Source organism: Podarcis pityusensis, assembly GCF_964106645.2.
Source record: "Podarcis pityusensis genome assembly, chromosome: 3".
NCBI classification, from domain to species: Eukaryota; Metazoa; Chordata; class Lepidosauria; order Squamata; family Lacertidae; genus Podarcis; species Podarcis pityusensis.
The window spans coordinates 86,975,980-86,993,694 of NC_138026.1; the positions used below are offsets into that span (position 1 = coordinate 86,975,980).

General features: G+C 41.8%; 1 protein-coding gene across 6 annotated transcripts in view; it reads left to right on the forward strand.

Moving 5' to 3' along the window:
• The window catches only part of DAAM2 (dishevelled associated activator of morphogenesis 2), a 216,907-nt gene that overhangs the window by 120,024 nt on the left and 79,168 nt on the right, over positions 1-17,715 (forward strand). For all 6 annotated transcript variants that reach the window (XM_081000107.1, XM_081000112.1, XM_081000111.1 and 3 more), the window contains 2 exons: positions 9,779-9,853; positions 14,851-14,945. In XM_081000107.1, the coding sequence (XP_080856233.1) occupies positions 9,779-9,853; positions 14,851-14,945 (170 nt within the window). The remainder of the gene's footprint in view (positions 1-9,778; positions 9,854-14,850; positions 14,946-17,715) is intronic.

The window sequence follows — 17,715 nt, forward strand, 5'->3', positions numbered from 1 at the left end:
AATACAATACAGTATTCACATTTTCCTTGCTATCATCTACTCCCAAAGCACATACCTCCAAGCCCTCCGCAAGCCAGCTTAGTCGAAGATGTCTTGCAGAGAGACCTCTTTGCCATAAAGATGTTCATTTGGACATCTCCTAGTGGGCTTGCTGCAGTGGTAGTTCAGTTGGAAGCTGCCCAGAGTGGCTGGGGAAACCCCGCCAGATGGGTGTGATATATATATATATATAGAGAGAGAGAGAGAGAGAGAGAGAGTTACTTCTGAGCTGCTGCAAGGACAATTTGCAGGTAAGTCAATGGATGCTACTACCTCCATTTTGATTGGGATGATATCTGCACACCAGAGTTTTAGCATATTAAAGTGTCATTTATTCTTACTATGCTGAAGTGTGTTTTTGCTGGCCTTTATCTGACAATGTGAACAACAAACAACAAGTTTAACTGGTCCTTACCTCAAGGGATTTTAAGGAAGGGCATCACAATAAGAAAGATGAATCAATTATTTATTACACGTAATATTTTCCAGGCAAGGTACAAAATTTAAAAATGACAACAGAGCTCTTGTCTAGGAAACCAGAAATGGAAGTTCCTTGAAAACCATGTTGGCAATTCCAAGTCTACTGTTTTGTAAATTACACATGTAATTATTAAACTTATGCACATGTCCTCCGATTGGTAAGCAACAACATCAACAAAGTTCTGTTCTCCTGCCACTTATAGTACCTGAAAGGTGACAGATATTTTCTGGTAAAGCTTTCATTCGTGTTTCACTCTATACTTGCTGACATCAAGGAAAAAGCAATTTGAACTCTTTCTCAGGAATCCATCTATGTGCTGACATTCCACTGAAGAATATCCACTCCTAGATAAAACTCTGAAAATGTCAGCCGTATTCTGGGGAACAGCAGAAGGGATGAGAGTTCTGTTTTTTCTCTTGCGCTCTCTAACTTTCTCAGCTTAACTCACAGTTTCCGTTATGCAATGCTGGCTCATTTGTTTATCTTAAGAATGGAGTTTGCTGAGGGTCAAGCCCTTGAAAATTATATATTTATTTTTTAAACCTGAAGAATTTCTTTTCTCTTACCATGGGAAAGGCAGAGAAGATTTGCAGCTTCTCCCCCCCCCCCCATTTTTTAAAAGGCTTGCAGATATCTGAAAATCTGAGGTCCAGAATAACTTCTCTTAGAAATTTAGAACAGGCCTTCAAAAGACCAGGCTCAAACTGCGAGTGTAGCTGGTCAGAATGTTCCACGCAACCGGTTATTTCAGCCAAGCTAATGGCATTTTTTATATTATCAGAAGTTGCTTCTCCCATACCACTCTTGGTAATATTTGAAGGATGTGAGTCATGTAAGTAGGGCTGGAAAAAATGTTTACCTTCTGCATCCCATGGGGTGACTTTGGCATGGGAAGTAGCCATATTCTTGTCCCACTTCCCATGATTCTGTTACTTCAGATGCTCCTGAGAGCAGTCATCCCTAGGCTATCTCCCTTTGGAACAACTGTTAATATATAAATGGGCTCTCAGGTCCAAGTTACACAATCTTTTGAGGTTTTCAAGGATAAAGTTTTCAGTGTTTCATATTACCAAGGTGTCACTTGACAAATGTAGTTATCTCGGGCAGGTGAGGTGATGTTTAAAATCCTTAGATTTTAGGTATAAAGAACCTTCCTGCTTAACCTAAGTGTGAAGATTATGAGTTACTCGTGCGTAAACTGGTGCCTCTCTAGGCTAATTTGCCTTGTTAAACCTTTCTGACTGCACAGCCCTTTCTCATCATGACTGTCTCAGTCACTAGCAGAATCCGTCAGTGGGCGTTTCTTGAATCTCTTCCAACATAAGAGTTGTTTGACACCCAATCTCCTCCGCCTCTCACTGCGCGGGAGCCTTCTGCGCAGGGTGGACGTAGGTAGCGGAGGACCTGTCCCCTCCTCACTGAGTTCCAGTGAAGAGTCCGTGAGCCCTCTCTCCGATTTCCCCATCTGCTCACTTTTGTTCCTGGTGTTGCGCTTAAATGCTTCCCCCTCCACTGAGCTGCTTCTCCCCCTGCTGCTGGGTCCTTCTCCAGCATCATCTAGGAGCCTCCCCTTCGCCTCCCGCTCTGATGTCAGTTCCCTGACACTAAGGGTGGTGACCACAGATGTCCCAGGAGGCAAGTGAGGGGAAACCTCCACTGCTACTTCCTGCTTTCTCCTTCAGAATGGATGAGAGATGGCTTTGGCTGGTTCCTAGAGCCTGATGCATCAAACCGATTGCCTGGTGCAAATGTATGGAAGAAGCTGGTATTTCGGTTTTCATCATTGAAATTACATGATATCAGTGTACAAACCCGCATTTTGACAACAGATGTGGAAAAGAAAAAGTACATGTTCCCAGGGGTATTGATGGGCTGTAAGCTCCACCGTAGGATTGAGTGATCAGTTGAACAATAATGTTAATAGCAAGAGACAGCAGAGAAGGGACAGGAAAAATTAGACACTGGTTTTGGATGCGATGAATTTGAGGTGTTGGCAAATCATCCAGAATGAAATGTTGGAGAGGCAAGTGGAGATGTGGGATTTGATTGAGGGGAAAATTTTGATGTCACTGGAGTAGAGGTTGCACTGTCAGAGGAGAGAGAATTGGCAAAGGCCAGGCAAAGAGCCTTGAGGGGTTTTGGCAGAAAGGGGGATTAAAAGGAGAGAGGGTCTACCGCTTTCAGAGATGGAGAATAAAACAGAGCTTCGGTATGTATGAAATGTATAATTGTGGACTGCATTGGGCACCATCCAGACACATTCAGGCACTTTCAGTACTGAAACACATGATCAGCAAACACAAACACATGATCAGCAAACTCAAAGAGTATTTGTGGTTAGACTGTGCAAAGTGTGTGATCACATGGTTTATTGATACTTCATACTGAGTTTTTCGAACAGTGGGGAGAAGGGTTTTAGGCTAGCCGCCTTAGCATGCTAGAAAGTAAACCTAGACCTCTATTATACTCCACTATGCAAGTAGAGGTGGAAATAGTCTTTGCCAAAATTACAGCAATTTAAGTTGCACATAAGAAAGGAATAAAAAAAATGATAGTAGTAGAAAATAAGTTGTAAAAATGAGAAGGATTATTATTAATTGCATTTCCAGCTAGTCTTTGCCCTCATGTTAAGGAAGAATTTCTAACTCTTGAAATATGATAAAATGGGTTAAAAGGGCAGGTTTTAAAAATGTGTGTGCTTAAATAAAGTTTTATAACCTTTGCAGAAAACATGTGAAGTCTTCCTTTGTCAGATCTCCAAAGGGTCATTTCGTATTAAGGAGCTACCAGTATCTTCACAATTCTAACTTAATGGGTGAAGGGGACTGGTTAGCAGGGAATCCATAGTGGAGGAGGCAGTCTTTATAGGTAGTTCTATAGAACCCCTCATGACTGTTGCCCTGTGGCGCTGGTTCTCGGAGCAAGCACATTAACTATGAATAACATACCCACATATTTAAACAGATGCATACCTATGTCTGGTAGCTATGAATGGAACAGGGTTCTCAAAAGCATGTTTGCAGTTGATGAGAGCCCTGCTGGATAAGACCAAATGCCTTTCTAACCATCTGTGTGTCATCCACACACAACCTATTTGGGGCAGAAAATAGCAATGTAATGCTTGTGTACCATGCTGTCTTACAGCCACTGCAGGCGCTGTCACCTTCCAACATTTTGACTTCACCCCCAAAGGCACACTCCTTCATTGTTTCCTGATACAGACGGATGCCAACATATGCTGTCCTTTAAGCTATTCTTGCATTTGGATTGAGGGGATGGGTATCTACCTTTTGCTCTCAAATATGAGGGAGTTTTTGTTTTTTTTAAAAAAACATGTAAGCTAGTCGCACAGCAGTTTAGAGTTTCCTAAAATGGTATTTTCCTCCAAAAACACCCATGGAAGGGTCTGTACCAGATACAGTTATTGTAAAGTTTAAGCCTGTTTTAAACATTGCAATTACACAGTTTATTTAAATCAGAGTCTGAGGTCTCTCGAAATGCTTGGTTTTTTAAAAAAATAAACCCCAGTCTTCACATTTCACATAATGCACCCAGACATTAGCTCCATCCAGGTCTGGAATGCTGGACCATTTTGAATGCCTTGCTGACTGCTGGGTAGCCCTGATTGAAAAACAAAACAAAGGTTTCGGATTCTCTTCTTGTATACCTAAGCTAGTTAGGACCAATTCATTTGAAACAGAAATAATTATTATTGTTTAAGTGAAGCTTGAATTGAATTCTCTCTCTCTCTCTCTCTCTCTCTCTCTCTCTCTCTCTGTGTGTGTGTGTGTGTGTGACACACATGCCACATGTTCTGGAAAATGTGACGAGAAAAAGTTTGAGGAGCAATTGAGATAACTGTGGGTTACATTTAATATATTGCCACTGTATTTTGGAGTAAGAGGATCTCCTAGACAGTCTCTCAATCACTGTGCTGTCGGAAGGCTCCTTAACAGGGAAACACATACTGTGTGTGTGTGTGTGTGTGTGTGTGTGTATATATAATCTCTTTTCCTCCTTTGCTCCACTTTTTACATATAGAAATACTAATAGAATTATATAATTGTAGAGTCCAATGGTTAGAACGTGAGGCTGGTGCTCAGCTGAGATAGGCTCATTGTCACCTCGCTTTTTGGCACCTGATAGGGATGGGGCCCATAGCCACCCTGTGACAATAGATGCTTGACTCCAATAGAACCCACTTCTTATGTGGATCTTCACGATTGCACTGTGAGTCTCTAATCCTGATTCTCTGTGTTTCCATTTACTTCTGTGAGGGGCGTGGAGACTTGGATGGAAGATAAGGCTATCAGTTTCTACTTGCCGTGATAGCTATGCTCTGCTTCCACATCCGGAAGACAGTTATGCTTCTGATTTCCAGTTGCTGGAAACCACAGAGCAGAGTGCTCTCGTGCTCAGGTTCTGCTTGTGGGTTTCCCACAGACATCTGGTTGGCTACTGTGAGAACAGGTCTAGATGGACCATGAGCCTGATCCATCAGGCCCTTCTGATGTTCTCCTGAGACTCTCAGTTGGATAGGCCCATAGTGCAGAGGAGTTAGCACTTGGCTGTGTTAATGCAGGCCTTGATAGCCTTTCTGTTGTGGCTGTAATGTGTGCTCTGACCTTAGTATATGCTCACTTATTGGGGCAGGGGGGAGGGGTACCAAATCTGTAACCACAGAAATAGGGAAATGAGCTATTACGCTAATATTAAAAAATGCACAATTGAGCATCACAGACATGTTTTGAGTTTTGAAAGATTAAATCACTGCTTCGAGCGGCTGCAGTTTTGCAGCTCCGGCTTACTTTGAGCAATTCAATCTCTACTTCAAGTCACAAGATTGCGCATAGTGTTTGATGCAGGTTTTTCAATCTACGCAATTAAATGCACATATGAAAAACTCTTGCGTTCTGGCACAATCTGGTTAGCTAAAAAGCAGTTTATTCAAGCCTCCTTCTCCTTCCTGTTCAAATATATACATATGGAAAAGTGAGCCAGAAAAGGTTGACCACATTATAGAGAGGCCTGATTCTCCCTTCTATCAACAAAGAAGAACAAGCTATGCAATTCAACTGTTAACTTTTGTTGCTAGGCCTTACTGCTGACTATTAGAAATCAGTTATGCACACCTGTTTTTCACACTGGATAGGTCTATTTTTCATAGTCATTAAGCTGCTGTTTATCGATGAATATTCACAGTTTACTTCGCAGAAACTGAAAGGAAAGTTTGCACACATCTCCCATTTCTGGAAGGGACAATTATTTCCTTTTGCCTTCAGAACCCTTGGGGGAGATGTATCAGTAAGTGTCTAACAATGCTTTGTAAGTGCTTAATAGTACCTTTTGGGAAAGAGTGCATTGCAATTGTTTCTCCCCACTGATTAACTTGGACCATTTGGTCTGTCCTGCTTCAAAACTGAAGGCTCTTGTGACTTGCCTGCCTTAGGAGTTGTATATACTGTACGTGTGTGAGAGAAAAAGAGTAAGAAAGAAGTCTGGAAAATCTTGAATTTGTTTCAAGCTTCAGTTATAAATGTATATTGTGTCCTATAGCTTAGGGGGAAGAGGCTGTACATATTTTGCACATTAATCAGAGAACGCCAGCCAGTAGAAGTATAATTGATCACAGCCCAATGAGGCGAGCATCCCTTAGTTTGAAGAATGTTCCATATTTCATAGATTTGAGGGGGGAGAGAGAAACTAAATCAGACCTTGCAGGACTGGACCAAGCAATGCAGCAGCTGATTAAAAATTGTTTTCGTTGTTGAATTCAGCCTAAAGAAATCTGGTTTTCAAACAAACACTAGCCTCAAATCCGTCATCTGCCTCCTTCCCCCAAAGAATAAAACAAAGCATGGTCTGGTCTGGTCAAATCTAACTAAAGCATCCGTGACAGATGGCCATCCAACCTCTGCTTAAAAACATCCAAGGAAGGAGAGTCTACCATTGTCAAACAGCTCTTACTGCCAGAAAGTTCTTCCTGGTGTTTAGATGGACTTAACGGAGAATCCATAAATACCCATTGAATAGACCGACTTCTGTTTGTTTGGTTTCTTGTTTCCAGTGCTGTTTTATTTTTGTAAAAATAAAAATGGGATGCTGGTACTCATATCTTGATAAAACATATGTGCCACCACAACATATGTGCCATGTGTAACAAAAAAGAGGTGATAGTACTCCATGCTAGTGAGTACCATCACAAATACAAAAAACCCCACTGCTTCTTTTAAACACTCACTGAAGACTGTTGACTCTCCCAGGTTCCAGGTTCCATGTTGGAAGGGGGCCTATTGAAGACAGTTAGCTTCTGTACTTAAAATATATGTTGACTGCATTGCAGTCATCTGGAATTGGAAGATGGTTCTCATATTGATTATAGTGTTGTTGCATTGGGAAGAATGAGACAGCTGCTTATGAAATACTCCAGATTGCCATCTGTTTTTAAATTTAATATTTACACTATTCAGTGGGAGTTTAAAGTAGGCTTTTCTATAATATATTCCATTCATGCCCTGCTCCTGTAGCTGGGTAATTGTTTCCATATATTATAGGGTTGCCATATTTTAAAAAGTAAAAACCAGGACACCCCAAAAGTTGTTGAGCTTTAGAGAGTTGGGCCAATGTGTTCCTTCTGCATCTCCTGGTGCATGAAAGCTCTCCTCCCCACCACTCATACTAAGTTGTCTTGCAGTCATCTGACACAAGAGTTTCCTTGCTGATCCAGGTTCCGAAATACTCAGTTTTGTGTTTTGTGTTTAAATGGAAACAGTGCCCTTCCCCCAGAGAGCAGTAATTTGTGGGCCTCTCCAGACAAATTCTGATTCTTATAAATGTTCACCCAGCAGCTGGCTAAGAGGAGAGGTGAGATGAGCCATTATCAAATGGTATGAATAATTGTATCTCAAATACATCCCAAACTCTTGTGTCTGCAGGAATGGCTTTGGTGGACGTAAAAAGGGGTTTCCTGCATTTGCTGTAGATAGAAGAGCTTATTTGAATAGTAGCTGGTCAGTATTGTCTTAACCCATTTCTCACACACTTCGTAAGCTTACTAGAATAAAGGTTGAAGTAGTAAAATGTTTTGACACTTAGAACAAAATCACCCTTGTGATTATTTCAGCTCCTTGTATTCAGTAAAAACTAAAGTCTGGAAGTGGATCCAGGGAAATGGGTGTGTGAAATATCTACATCCAATTTGTATTCAGGACTGATATTTAGAAAAGCAACTTTTAATAATAATAATAATAATAATAATAATAATAATAACAATAATTCTCATGTTTCTCAGAGGAAAAAGGAAGACACAGATCTGCATAAAACTTGCATTTGATATGTATAGATTCGATTGCATTTGATATGTATAGATGCAAATTTAAAGGTAAACCTGATATGTATAGATGCAAATTTAAAGGTAAACCTGATATTTATAGATGCAAATTTAAAAATAGTAATTACCTCTAGGACTCAACACATAGTGGGGAAGACAGCAGGCGCTGCTAACTATGGATGGTCAACTTCAAGGTTCCTGCTCCCCCTTTGTGTTGTTCCTTATCTTTAAATCATACTTTGCCTCTAAAATAGAGAACTGTCCTTTGACAGCCCTTCCAAGTAGAGGACTGTAAAATAGGACACAAGACCAACCTAGCTCCCCCTCCCCTGAAAACAGGGATAAAAAATAGTGGCAAATCCTTAGACTAGACTCACAATATGATTGATAGTTAATACATGAAAACTGGTGGAAAAGAAAAGAGAGGATAAATTTAAAAGCTTTCTCTACCTCAATCATTTATAAATGAGATTCCATATAAGCATAGCCCTCTTTGGAATGACCTTTATTTAAGTAGGCATAGATTAGCTCTCTGTGTCTGTTCTTGTATTCGAGTCATGATACGATTACAGTATTATCTAAAAGTAATGCACTGGTTATCAACTTTGTATTGTGTGTTTCTGCTATGAACTGAAGATAGATATGCCTGATGTGCACAAACAGCAGTTTTCTGTAATTATTCTTCCTAACATAAGCCCCAGTACATAAGTTTGCCTCTGTAGGGAGGTATCACATGGGAGGAAGCATCCCAGTGACTGGAAATGTTGCAGCTCCATGAAGCAGACACAAACTGCTCATCTAACCCTCTCCTCCCTTTAAGCAAAGAAAGGGCTGCCATTTACTCATGGCACTGTGGTACCTTATTGTTACTTGCTAGTGGAAACAAGGAAATTGGAAGAGCTGTGTTTAGCCATTTGCTTGAACTTGTGATGTTTAAAAGTGTGGACAGGATCAGGGACATGCTTAGAAGCCCTGCATCTCAGTGGGCATCAGCCCCAACCTTCCTGTCTTAAATGGGGGAGGAGTTCAGGGTGCTTCTACTCAGGTTCACTTGAACACAAGTAAAACCCTGGAGACAAGTTGCAAATAATATTCATAAGGGAGAAGCAAACTACAGTATCTAGCTCAGCATAACATCTGACTTGGAGATCATGGTTTGTTAGCATTAAAACGGCAAATGCAATTCAGTGTAAACAAGTGTAAAGTGATGCAAATTTTGGGTAAAATATCCTAACATATGCTCTTACAGTGGTACCTCGAGTTAAGAACTTAATTTGTTCTGGAGATCCGTTCTTAACCTGAAACTGTTCTTAATCTGAGGTACCACTTTAGCTAATGGGGCCTCCCGCTGCCGCCACGCAATTTCTGTTCTCATCCTGAAGCAAAGTTCTTAACCAGAAGTACTATTTCTGGGATAGCAGAGTCTGTAACCTGAAGCGTCTGTAACCCGAGGTACCACTGTATAGGGTTTGAACTGCTGGCAGTGATGATGATCAGGAAACATATCTCAGATGAAGTCATGATGGATACCTCAGTGAAAATGACAACCCAGTGTGTGACAGCTCTGAAAAGGGAAAATCCATGTTAGAAATCTTTAGGAAAGGGGTTGAAAATAAAATTGCCAGTAATAAAATGCCATTACACAAATCTGTGGTTGAGAACATTGTGTACAGTTCTGGTTACCACAGTTTGAAAGGGATGCTGTATAGCTCTGAAAAGTTCACCAAAGCGCAACCAAAATTTTAAACAAGTTGGAGCAACTTGCCCTGTGAGGAAAAAGTACAATGGTTGGGATAAGTAAGTTTAGCAGATGACATGACAGAGGTGTGTAAAATTAAGTATGGTGCAGAAAGAAAATAGCTTGAATGATGATGATGATTGTGGCAATCTCTTATATATCTCATATAATTTTGATTTTCTCTTTTCAGGAGCAAGAAGACCCTAATAAACTTGCTACAAGTTGGCCAGACTATTACATTGACCGCATCAACTCCATGGCTGCAGTAAGTACCTTTCGGCATACTGTCGAAAAGTTGCTTTCTCTGAGAATATGGTTGCCTTGACTATTCTGACATAGTGGGTTAGAGGCACTGTCGTATCAGTTTCCCCCACTCCCATATTGTGGTAGGGTCTGACTTCTCAGAGATATTCTAGACCCCTTTCCTGAATTTTCAGCCTTTGTGAACAGTAGAGTATGTCTCTATTTTCTTTAATTAATTTATGTGTTTAATTTACAATAATGGTAACATTCAACTAACTATTAGAGTAGATCCATTACAATATGGCTAAGTTAGGTCCATTCGTTTCAGTAGGTCTACTCTGAGTCAATACCACCCTGAACCACCATAAACATTAAACCACTTGTGGAAATCAGGGCTTTTTTCAGCAGGAACTTACTGAAACTCAGTTCTGGCACTTCTCAGATGGGCACCATTGCCATTATAAGAGAACAAGGGAGGAATTCATAGTGAGTTCTGGCACCTCTTTTTCTAGAAAAATAGCACTGGTGGAGATAAGAAGGAAAAGTGTGCAGGCAATATTCTACCCAGTAGTTTACTAAGAAGTGAACTTGTTTCCACCTTGCAGTGTTCTTGCCAATGAGTGGCTAGCCAATGGAAAAACAATATTAGGCCTCCTTCTAAAAATTTATCTTTGATTGGAATGTAGGCAGCTGCCTTATACTAAGTCAGAGCATTGGTTCATTTAGCTCAGTACTGCCTCCACTGATTGGCAGGGACTCTCCAGCATTTAATGCAAGAGTCTCTTCCAGTCCTATCTGAAGATGCTGGAGACTGAATTTGGGACCTTTTGCATTCAGAACACATACTCTACCACCCAGCTTATAGCCCTTCTGGCTGTTCTGGTATTATTCCCTCCTTGCCCTCTCACGGCAACATGGAGCCATGGTTGAAGTGAGCCCAGCCAACATGTGCCATCCACATGGTAATCCACTAGAATGGATCTTGGCACCAATGGGTGCTTATATGGAAATGGTTGCCCTTTGCTTCCCTCATTTCTTTCCCTCTCTCCCAACAACATGAGCACGTGAACGCTTAGACATTCTGCTTTCTGTCTTCAATCGTCTAAGCTTAGCAACCCAAATAAACCCATTCCCTGCTTTCCTGTGGAACAGAAAAGTTACCTTTACACCCCCATGTTGCTTTTGGAAGCTTGTCAACATCAGCACTCCGATATATATGGTTTGCAAATGAAGTAGCTCTTCAGAAGTAGCTCTTTAGAGCCACAGCTATCTTGAGCACATGACATTTAAAAGAGGGTGTGTGTGTGTGTCAGAGGTCATCAATACAGCTGTTACACATTTATTTTTCATGGTTTGGAAATGATTTGCTTGCAGCACAAGAGCTTTATAGAGCAGAAAAGAAAATACGTCTTTCAGCACATCTCAGAGATGGACGCTAAATCTACTTGGGTCATTTTCGTTTGCTTCTCTCTGCCCCACTATTAATGATAGGGAACGGAGAGAAGAAGACAGAACAGTGTAATCCTATGTGTGCCTGCTCAGAAGCAAGTCTCATTGGGTTCAGTGAGATTTACTCTCAGGTGAGGGTGTATAGAATTGCAGTTCAAATTAAGGTGCAGGCAGATTAAAAGGAATGAGGAGATAGCAGATCTAGATGGTGATGAGTCTGCAATATGCTCTGAGATGTAGATGGGGTTGCACTCCGTCTGATGGGGCAGGTGTGTATCTTGGGGATACTTCTGGATCCCTCACTGTCATTTGAGGCTGAAGTGGGCTCAGTGATGTGGAGTGTCTTCCATCAGCTTTGACTGATATGCCAACCTCCCCTGTCTGGACAGGGTTGAGACACCTCCTAAAGACCCATCTTTTAAAGCAAGCATTCCCTGACTCGTAAGATCATTGATATTTAACTTCATGTTTTAGAGATGGCTTCTCTGTTTTTACGGATGCATTTCTTTCCATTGTGGGTTTCAAATGTCGTATATACACCTCCCTTTTCCAATCTTACTGGGTTTTATATAAAACCCAGTAAGGGGTTTTCTATACCCCTTTCTATACAAGATCTCAAAGTAGCTGTTTTACTACAAAGGAATTTCAGAAATAGACTGGAAAGAGAAGCTGCTGAATTGCAACTCATTACCAAACTTAAAACCATGGAGAGACCTGGTTTGAACAAAGACATTGGATTCTTATCCCATTATACATGACTAAGCCATTTCTCACCTTCTCACCCCTTGCCTTTTCCTGTAAGACCTATTACAGTCGTTAAGAGTCGTCAGCAGGCTCATCTCAGCTATCTGCCAATCTCCCATTCCCACCACCCTTCTGAGTAATATCCCTCCCCACCTTCTCACTATATAGAAGGATCTGGCAACTTCTGTTTCAGTGTATCTGAAGAAGTGTGCTTGCACACGAAAGCTCATACCAAGAACTAACTTAGTTGGTCTTAAAGGTGCTACTGGAAGGATTTTTTATATTTTGACTATGGCAGACCAACACGGCTACCTATCTGTAACTGGGTTTTATATAGATTGCTTAGGGATTTTGCCTATTAAGCCGTATATAAATATTATTGGTTATGATGATGGTGCTGCTCCTGCCTGCTAGTGCTAGCTGCAGACGTTGTGTAGACTGCCTACCTACCACACTCTGTCTTTGATAGGGTGATTTTAGCAATCCCCATCGAAGTGGTGTCAGGTAAGCACCACCCCTAGAAAGCTAAGGTGACAAAGTCACTATGTGAGGGTTTTATTCTTTTTTAGTTATTTGCAGATAAATTGCCATGAAGTCATTTCATTGTGTGGTCACATGACTGTAATGGCAGAGCAGTCATGTGACCACACAATGAAATAACTTCATGATAATGAAGTGAAACAATTGTAGAGGCCAAGACTGTGTAGGCGTGAGAACAGCTTTTTGCTGACAGCAGCTTCTAATTGTCTATAATTATCCCAGAATGCTGGGATTATTTGGCTCTGTTTCGTTTTGGATTCAGGAATCCTTCAATTTCAACCAAGCTCTAGTTGTATACTCATGGCACCCTAAATCATAGGGATAATAAAATTCAGTATATGTTTCAAAAGTGGGCACTGGTGGGTCAACCCCCTTCCCTGGCGCTGCAGAAGAAAAGAGGGTGCTGATAAGCCACTGCAGAAAGGAATACAAGTTTAGCTCCAGATCACATTCTGAGGAACCTGTCATTGAGACTGCATCTTCCCTCCAAATAAGCATGGTTCTCTAGGACAGGAATAGGGAACCTGTGGCCCACAGATATTGCTGGATTCCAACTCCCATCAGCCCCAGACACCATGGCTGTTGGAAGCTGGAGGGCCACAGGTCATGTGACACGCTAGAGTGCTTCAGTTTTGTTTTGTTTCTGGCTTTGTGGCAGGGATGCCGGCACAAACATTATTTCCTTGTTTTCTATCAGTTGCTGTCCCTTAGAAGAGGAGGAGGCTTGCTCCGTTTAACTGAGCGAATTTGATTTTAGCATGAATCAGTGTATGTATCTCCCTGGAGTTAAATCCAGTTCCCTGTGCCAGCTGCAGAGTGTAGAAGAGTCACATTGCTTCATCAACTGACCACCCTGAAGATTTGACATGTGTTGGCATGGCATGAATTGCAAACACAAAGTGACACAGAAGGGCTTGGGGAGTGGGGCAAAGAGGCTCTCCAAGGAAAGTGAGATTTTATCTGATTTGTGCTGAACACTGCATGAAAGACTTCACTGTAAGATGTTATTGTAAGTGCCTTGGAAGGACGGAGCATGGCTGTTTCTTCAAGCTCGCCTTAGCTTTCATCACAGTATATTCATTCAAAATGGACCCAAAGTGAAAAACAAGATGTGCTAAGCAGAGTTACTCAGAAATGAGTTGCATTGAATTCAACAGGGCTTCCATTCCTTTGTGATTTTCTTTTAACCTAATACAGTAACCACTCTTAGGATTGCAGCTTTAGTTAGGGCCAAACCAAATGATGCTTTAGCTCCGTGTCTGTGCTCCTAAGCACATAGTTCTTCTTCTTTTTGTTGTTTTAAAAAGTCAGCTTACCCTAAATGGTCAGGGGGTGATGCTGCCTGGCCCTGTCCTCTTCGCAATCCAGCTCTTAGCATTGGTGCCTGGGTGAAAGGCTTGGCCAGCATGGCTTGGCCTGTGGAGTCACACACCAGCCAGGACTCCAAATTGGCCAATCGCAGGCAGGCTACTGTGCAGGCCCTCCCCAGGGGCGGAGCCAACTGTGCCTGTGGGTCCATGCGCCCTTGGGTCCATGCTTGGGGTCCACTGCGCCTGTGGGTCCACTTGGGTCCATGCTTGGAGAATAAATTGAGGTCTGCCCAGGCTTCCTCACTAAATTCATCACCAGATCTCCTTCCCTCAGATATTGACAGTTTGTGCATGCATGACCTTGCTATAGACTTCATTGGCTGCCCTATTCTGAGCCGGGCAGTAATTTTCCCACTTGGCAAATTGGCTCTGGTCCTGTGATTTTTGCCTACCTCATTGCAAGCCAGGTGCCCGATCCAGTTTGGGATCCTAGTTATAGGAGGTTAGGGGATTTTCCCTACTGTGGTCCTAATCTGTGCTGGGGATCCCATTTTGGTGTTTGCAAAGGGGTGAAAGCTCCTAAGTAAAGTGCATGGGAGTCTTCCCCTTATCTAAATTGCTTATTCTGGAGGCACAAACTGAATCAGGACCTTGGGTGGTGGGGTAGAAGAAGATTAAAATTCCCACACTGGAAATCTGATCCATATCAGCCACCCCACAGTGTCCATTTGGTTAAAAGCAACAACTTTGCACTTAAAGACCCAGACTTCTTTGGTCCTTAGGCAGAAGCTCATTTTTACCCAGCTTTGTTTCTGGTGAAGACTTTGCTTTCTTGGTGAGCTTCCCAGCAGCATCTCCAGTTTAGTTTGGCACAAAGCTCTCATGGATGAATCCTGAGTTGCTCAGTAGCCTCAGATTTCTCTGAACTTTCGTCCAGTGCTGGATTTGTCACTGTTTCTTTGCCTCGTCCAAACAGATGCAGACCTTGTATGCATTTGATGAAGAAGAAACGGAAATGAGGAATAAAATAGTTGAAGACTTGAAGACAGCTCTGAGGACTCAGCCCATGAGGTAATTATCCATCCTCTCTCCCCACACCACACACTTCTTGGGCCATGAGCTGAGATCAGCTAACATGGAGAAGTATAGTGTTTTGACTGTTCTCTTAATTTGGTTCTCTAAAATCACAGAGGGAGTGTAGTTGTCATGACTGTGGAGAAAAGTTCTTTTCTTTCTGAGGTTAACCAGTATGGAACTGTTGAAGGGATGGGGGGAGCTCAGGGAATCTGCACGGCTGCATTCAAACCTGCCAACTTTCCTCTGGATCTAAAATACGGCAGTGATTCTTAAACCACATGTCGTCATCATAAGCTTCTTCCTTTTTGAACCTGCTAGATCTTCCATGTCAACCTTCCCGCTGAACCATCGGATATGCAATTTGTGGCCCAAGGTCACAATGATCTTGATGGAAAAGAGTTCCACTAAAAAATGCAAGCAATTATCACATATTATATTCATTATTCCAGAATAATATTATACACAGATAAATTCCATGTTTCCGAAAGACACCAGCACAGGAACAGATACATAAAACAATGCACATGACTGTCAAAATACTTCGGTGTTTATACTCATAAAATGATGATAGACCTAATGAAATGAATGAACTCATGCTACTTGTGCCTATTAACTTTAGTGGGTCTCCTTTGAGCATGACAAACATTGGATGCAGCCTTTTATATACATTTTTTGGTGTATAATTTTGCATCTTATTAACTGGGATTTTTTTTTAACCCAACAAATGCATGAGGGGCTTGGGTATAAATGAGCACTTGATGCAAGAGGCATTCTGATGTGAACAAAACTCGATAATGTGGCAACTACCAAATTCCTTATATATTAAAATGGTTTATTCCTCCATCCTACTCCTTCGGATAACCTGCTCTACCACTTCTCCCCTTACTTCATACATATTCCTTTTCTTCGTATTACTTAATCTCCAATTCAAGGCACCTGGGCCAACAGCAGTCACAGACTAAGTTTCTCCCTGTCAATATTCTAGTAGTTTGAAAATCACACTTTGTGAAACTCTGTGCCTAGAATTACCAGCAAAACATTATATTCTTTTATATGTATATTTGCAATTCATATTGTATTCTTGGCAGTTATTCTAAATGGTGAACATGCTCCCTTTTTTGGCGATTAACAGGTGGACTCCCTGTCTTCCCTGATCAAGTGCAGGCTTCATTCATATTTGATAGGATTGTAATGTGATAAAGGAGCAGGCTAATCCAGAGGTTTACTAAATTAATGGGCGTAAAATATAATACAATCTGTTTGCAATCTTGTTAGGCTGCAGTAACTAATGAAGTGCTGTTAAAATCAGCTTAGCGACAACCTGGAAGCTATCCCAATTGTCTGGTATAATAAAGGAAAAAATGGTAATTAGTGGTATAACCATGTTTGCTGAGATGGAAGGAGCATAATATTATTTATGTAAGCAAAACAGTTGTAAAAAAAAAAAAGTGGACAGGCAGAATCTACATCACAGGATAACAACAACAACAACAACAACAACAACAACAACAACAACAACAAAAATTTACTTATACCCTGTCCATCTGACTGGGTTTCCCCAGCCACTCTGGGCAGCTCCCAAAAGAAAATTAAAAGCACAATAAAACGTCAGACGTTAAAAACTTCCCTAAACAGGGCTGCCTTCAAATATCTTTTAAAAGTAAGAAAGTTGCTTATTTCCTTGACACCTGGTGGGAGGGCGTTCCACAGGGCAGGCGCCACTCGCGAGTAGGCCCTCTGCCTGGTTCCCTGTAACCTCACTTCTCGCAGGGAGGGAGCATAGAAAGAAGCCATTGGTCTATCTAGCTCAATATTCTCTCCCCTGATTGGCAGCAGCTCTCCAGGGTTCCAAACAGGAGACAATTCCAGCCCTGCCTGAAGATAGTGGGGATTGAATTTGGGACCTTCTGTATATAAAGTGATGCTACAGCACTACCCTTGTTGCTTGTTATTATTTAATATTAATAAGATTTTTCATTTGTAACTAATGGCACCAAATGGCCATTAGTCAGCTGCTTCTTGTTGTTATAGTAAGCATGGGGTCACCTCACCTCCACAGCCTCCATTCACCATGCTATTCTATCACTCTTGGAAAGTCTTTTTTTTTTTTTTAGAGAGACAATCTCCTCTTTGTGAAATCTGTGGGAGTGGGGTATGGGAATTCTCCACTCAAGGACAGCTCCCCCCCCCCCCAAGCATTACATTGGCTGGCTACTCCTGACAGCAGGCATTTATTTCCTCTGTTTATAACAGCCCTAATGAGTGTCAGCACCAGCACCCACAAACTGTCACATAAAGTCTTTGCTCTTAAATCGCTGGCTACAACCCGAAGTACTTCTCCCCCCGCTTCTCCTTCGTAGCTATAGCCAAACTAAATTTTGAGTTAAGTCCCCACGTCTCAACTAATTTCCAGTGACTCAATGTGTAAGTTGCCAAGTGGGCTGTGTGCCAGTGACTGATGAGTGAGCCAGTTCCCTCTTTAATGGGAAGGCTGCAATGGAGGGACCCGTGGCTGCATCTGATCCCATTCGTGAGCCACTTCGTGCAGAGGCCATCAAAATACTAGGCTTGGAATTGAAGAAGAAAGCTTGCTGTTTGGGGTCCTTTCAGCGCTTCCTTGATAGTAGCACTGTATACTTAGAAGCTGCAAAGTGACCCAGCTGATGGAATCTGGGGTACCAACAGCAGTGTCTAGATAGGGGCGGGAGAGACTTGGGATCTCCCAGACATTGTCATCAGCCCCAGACAGCAATGGCTATTGGTC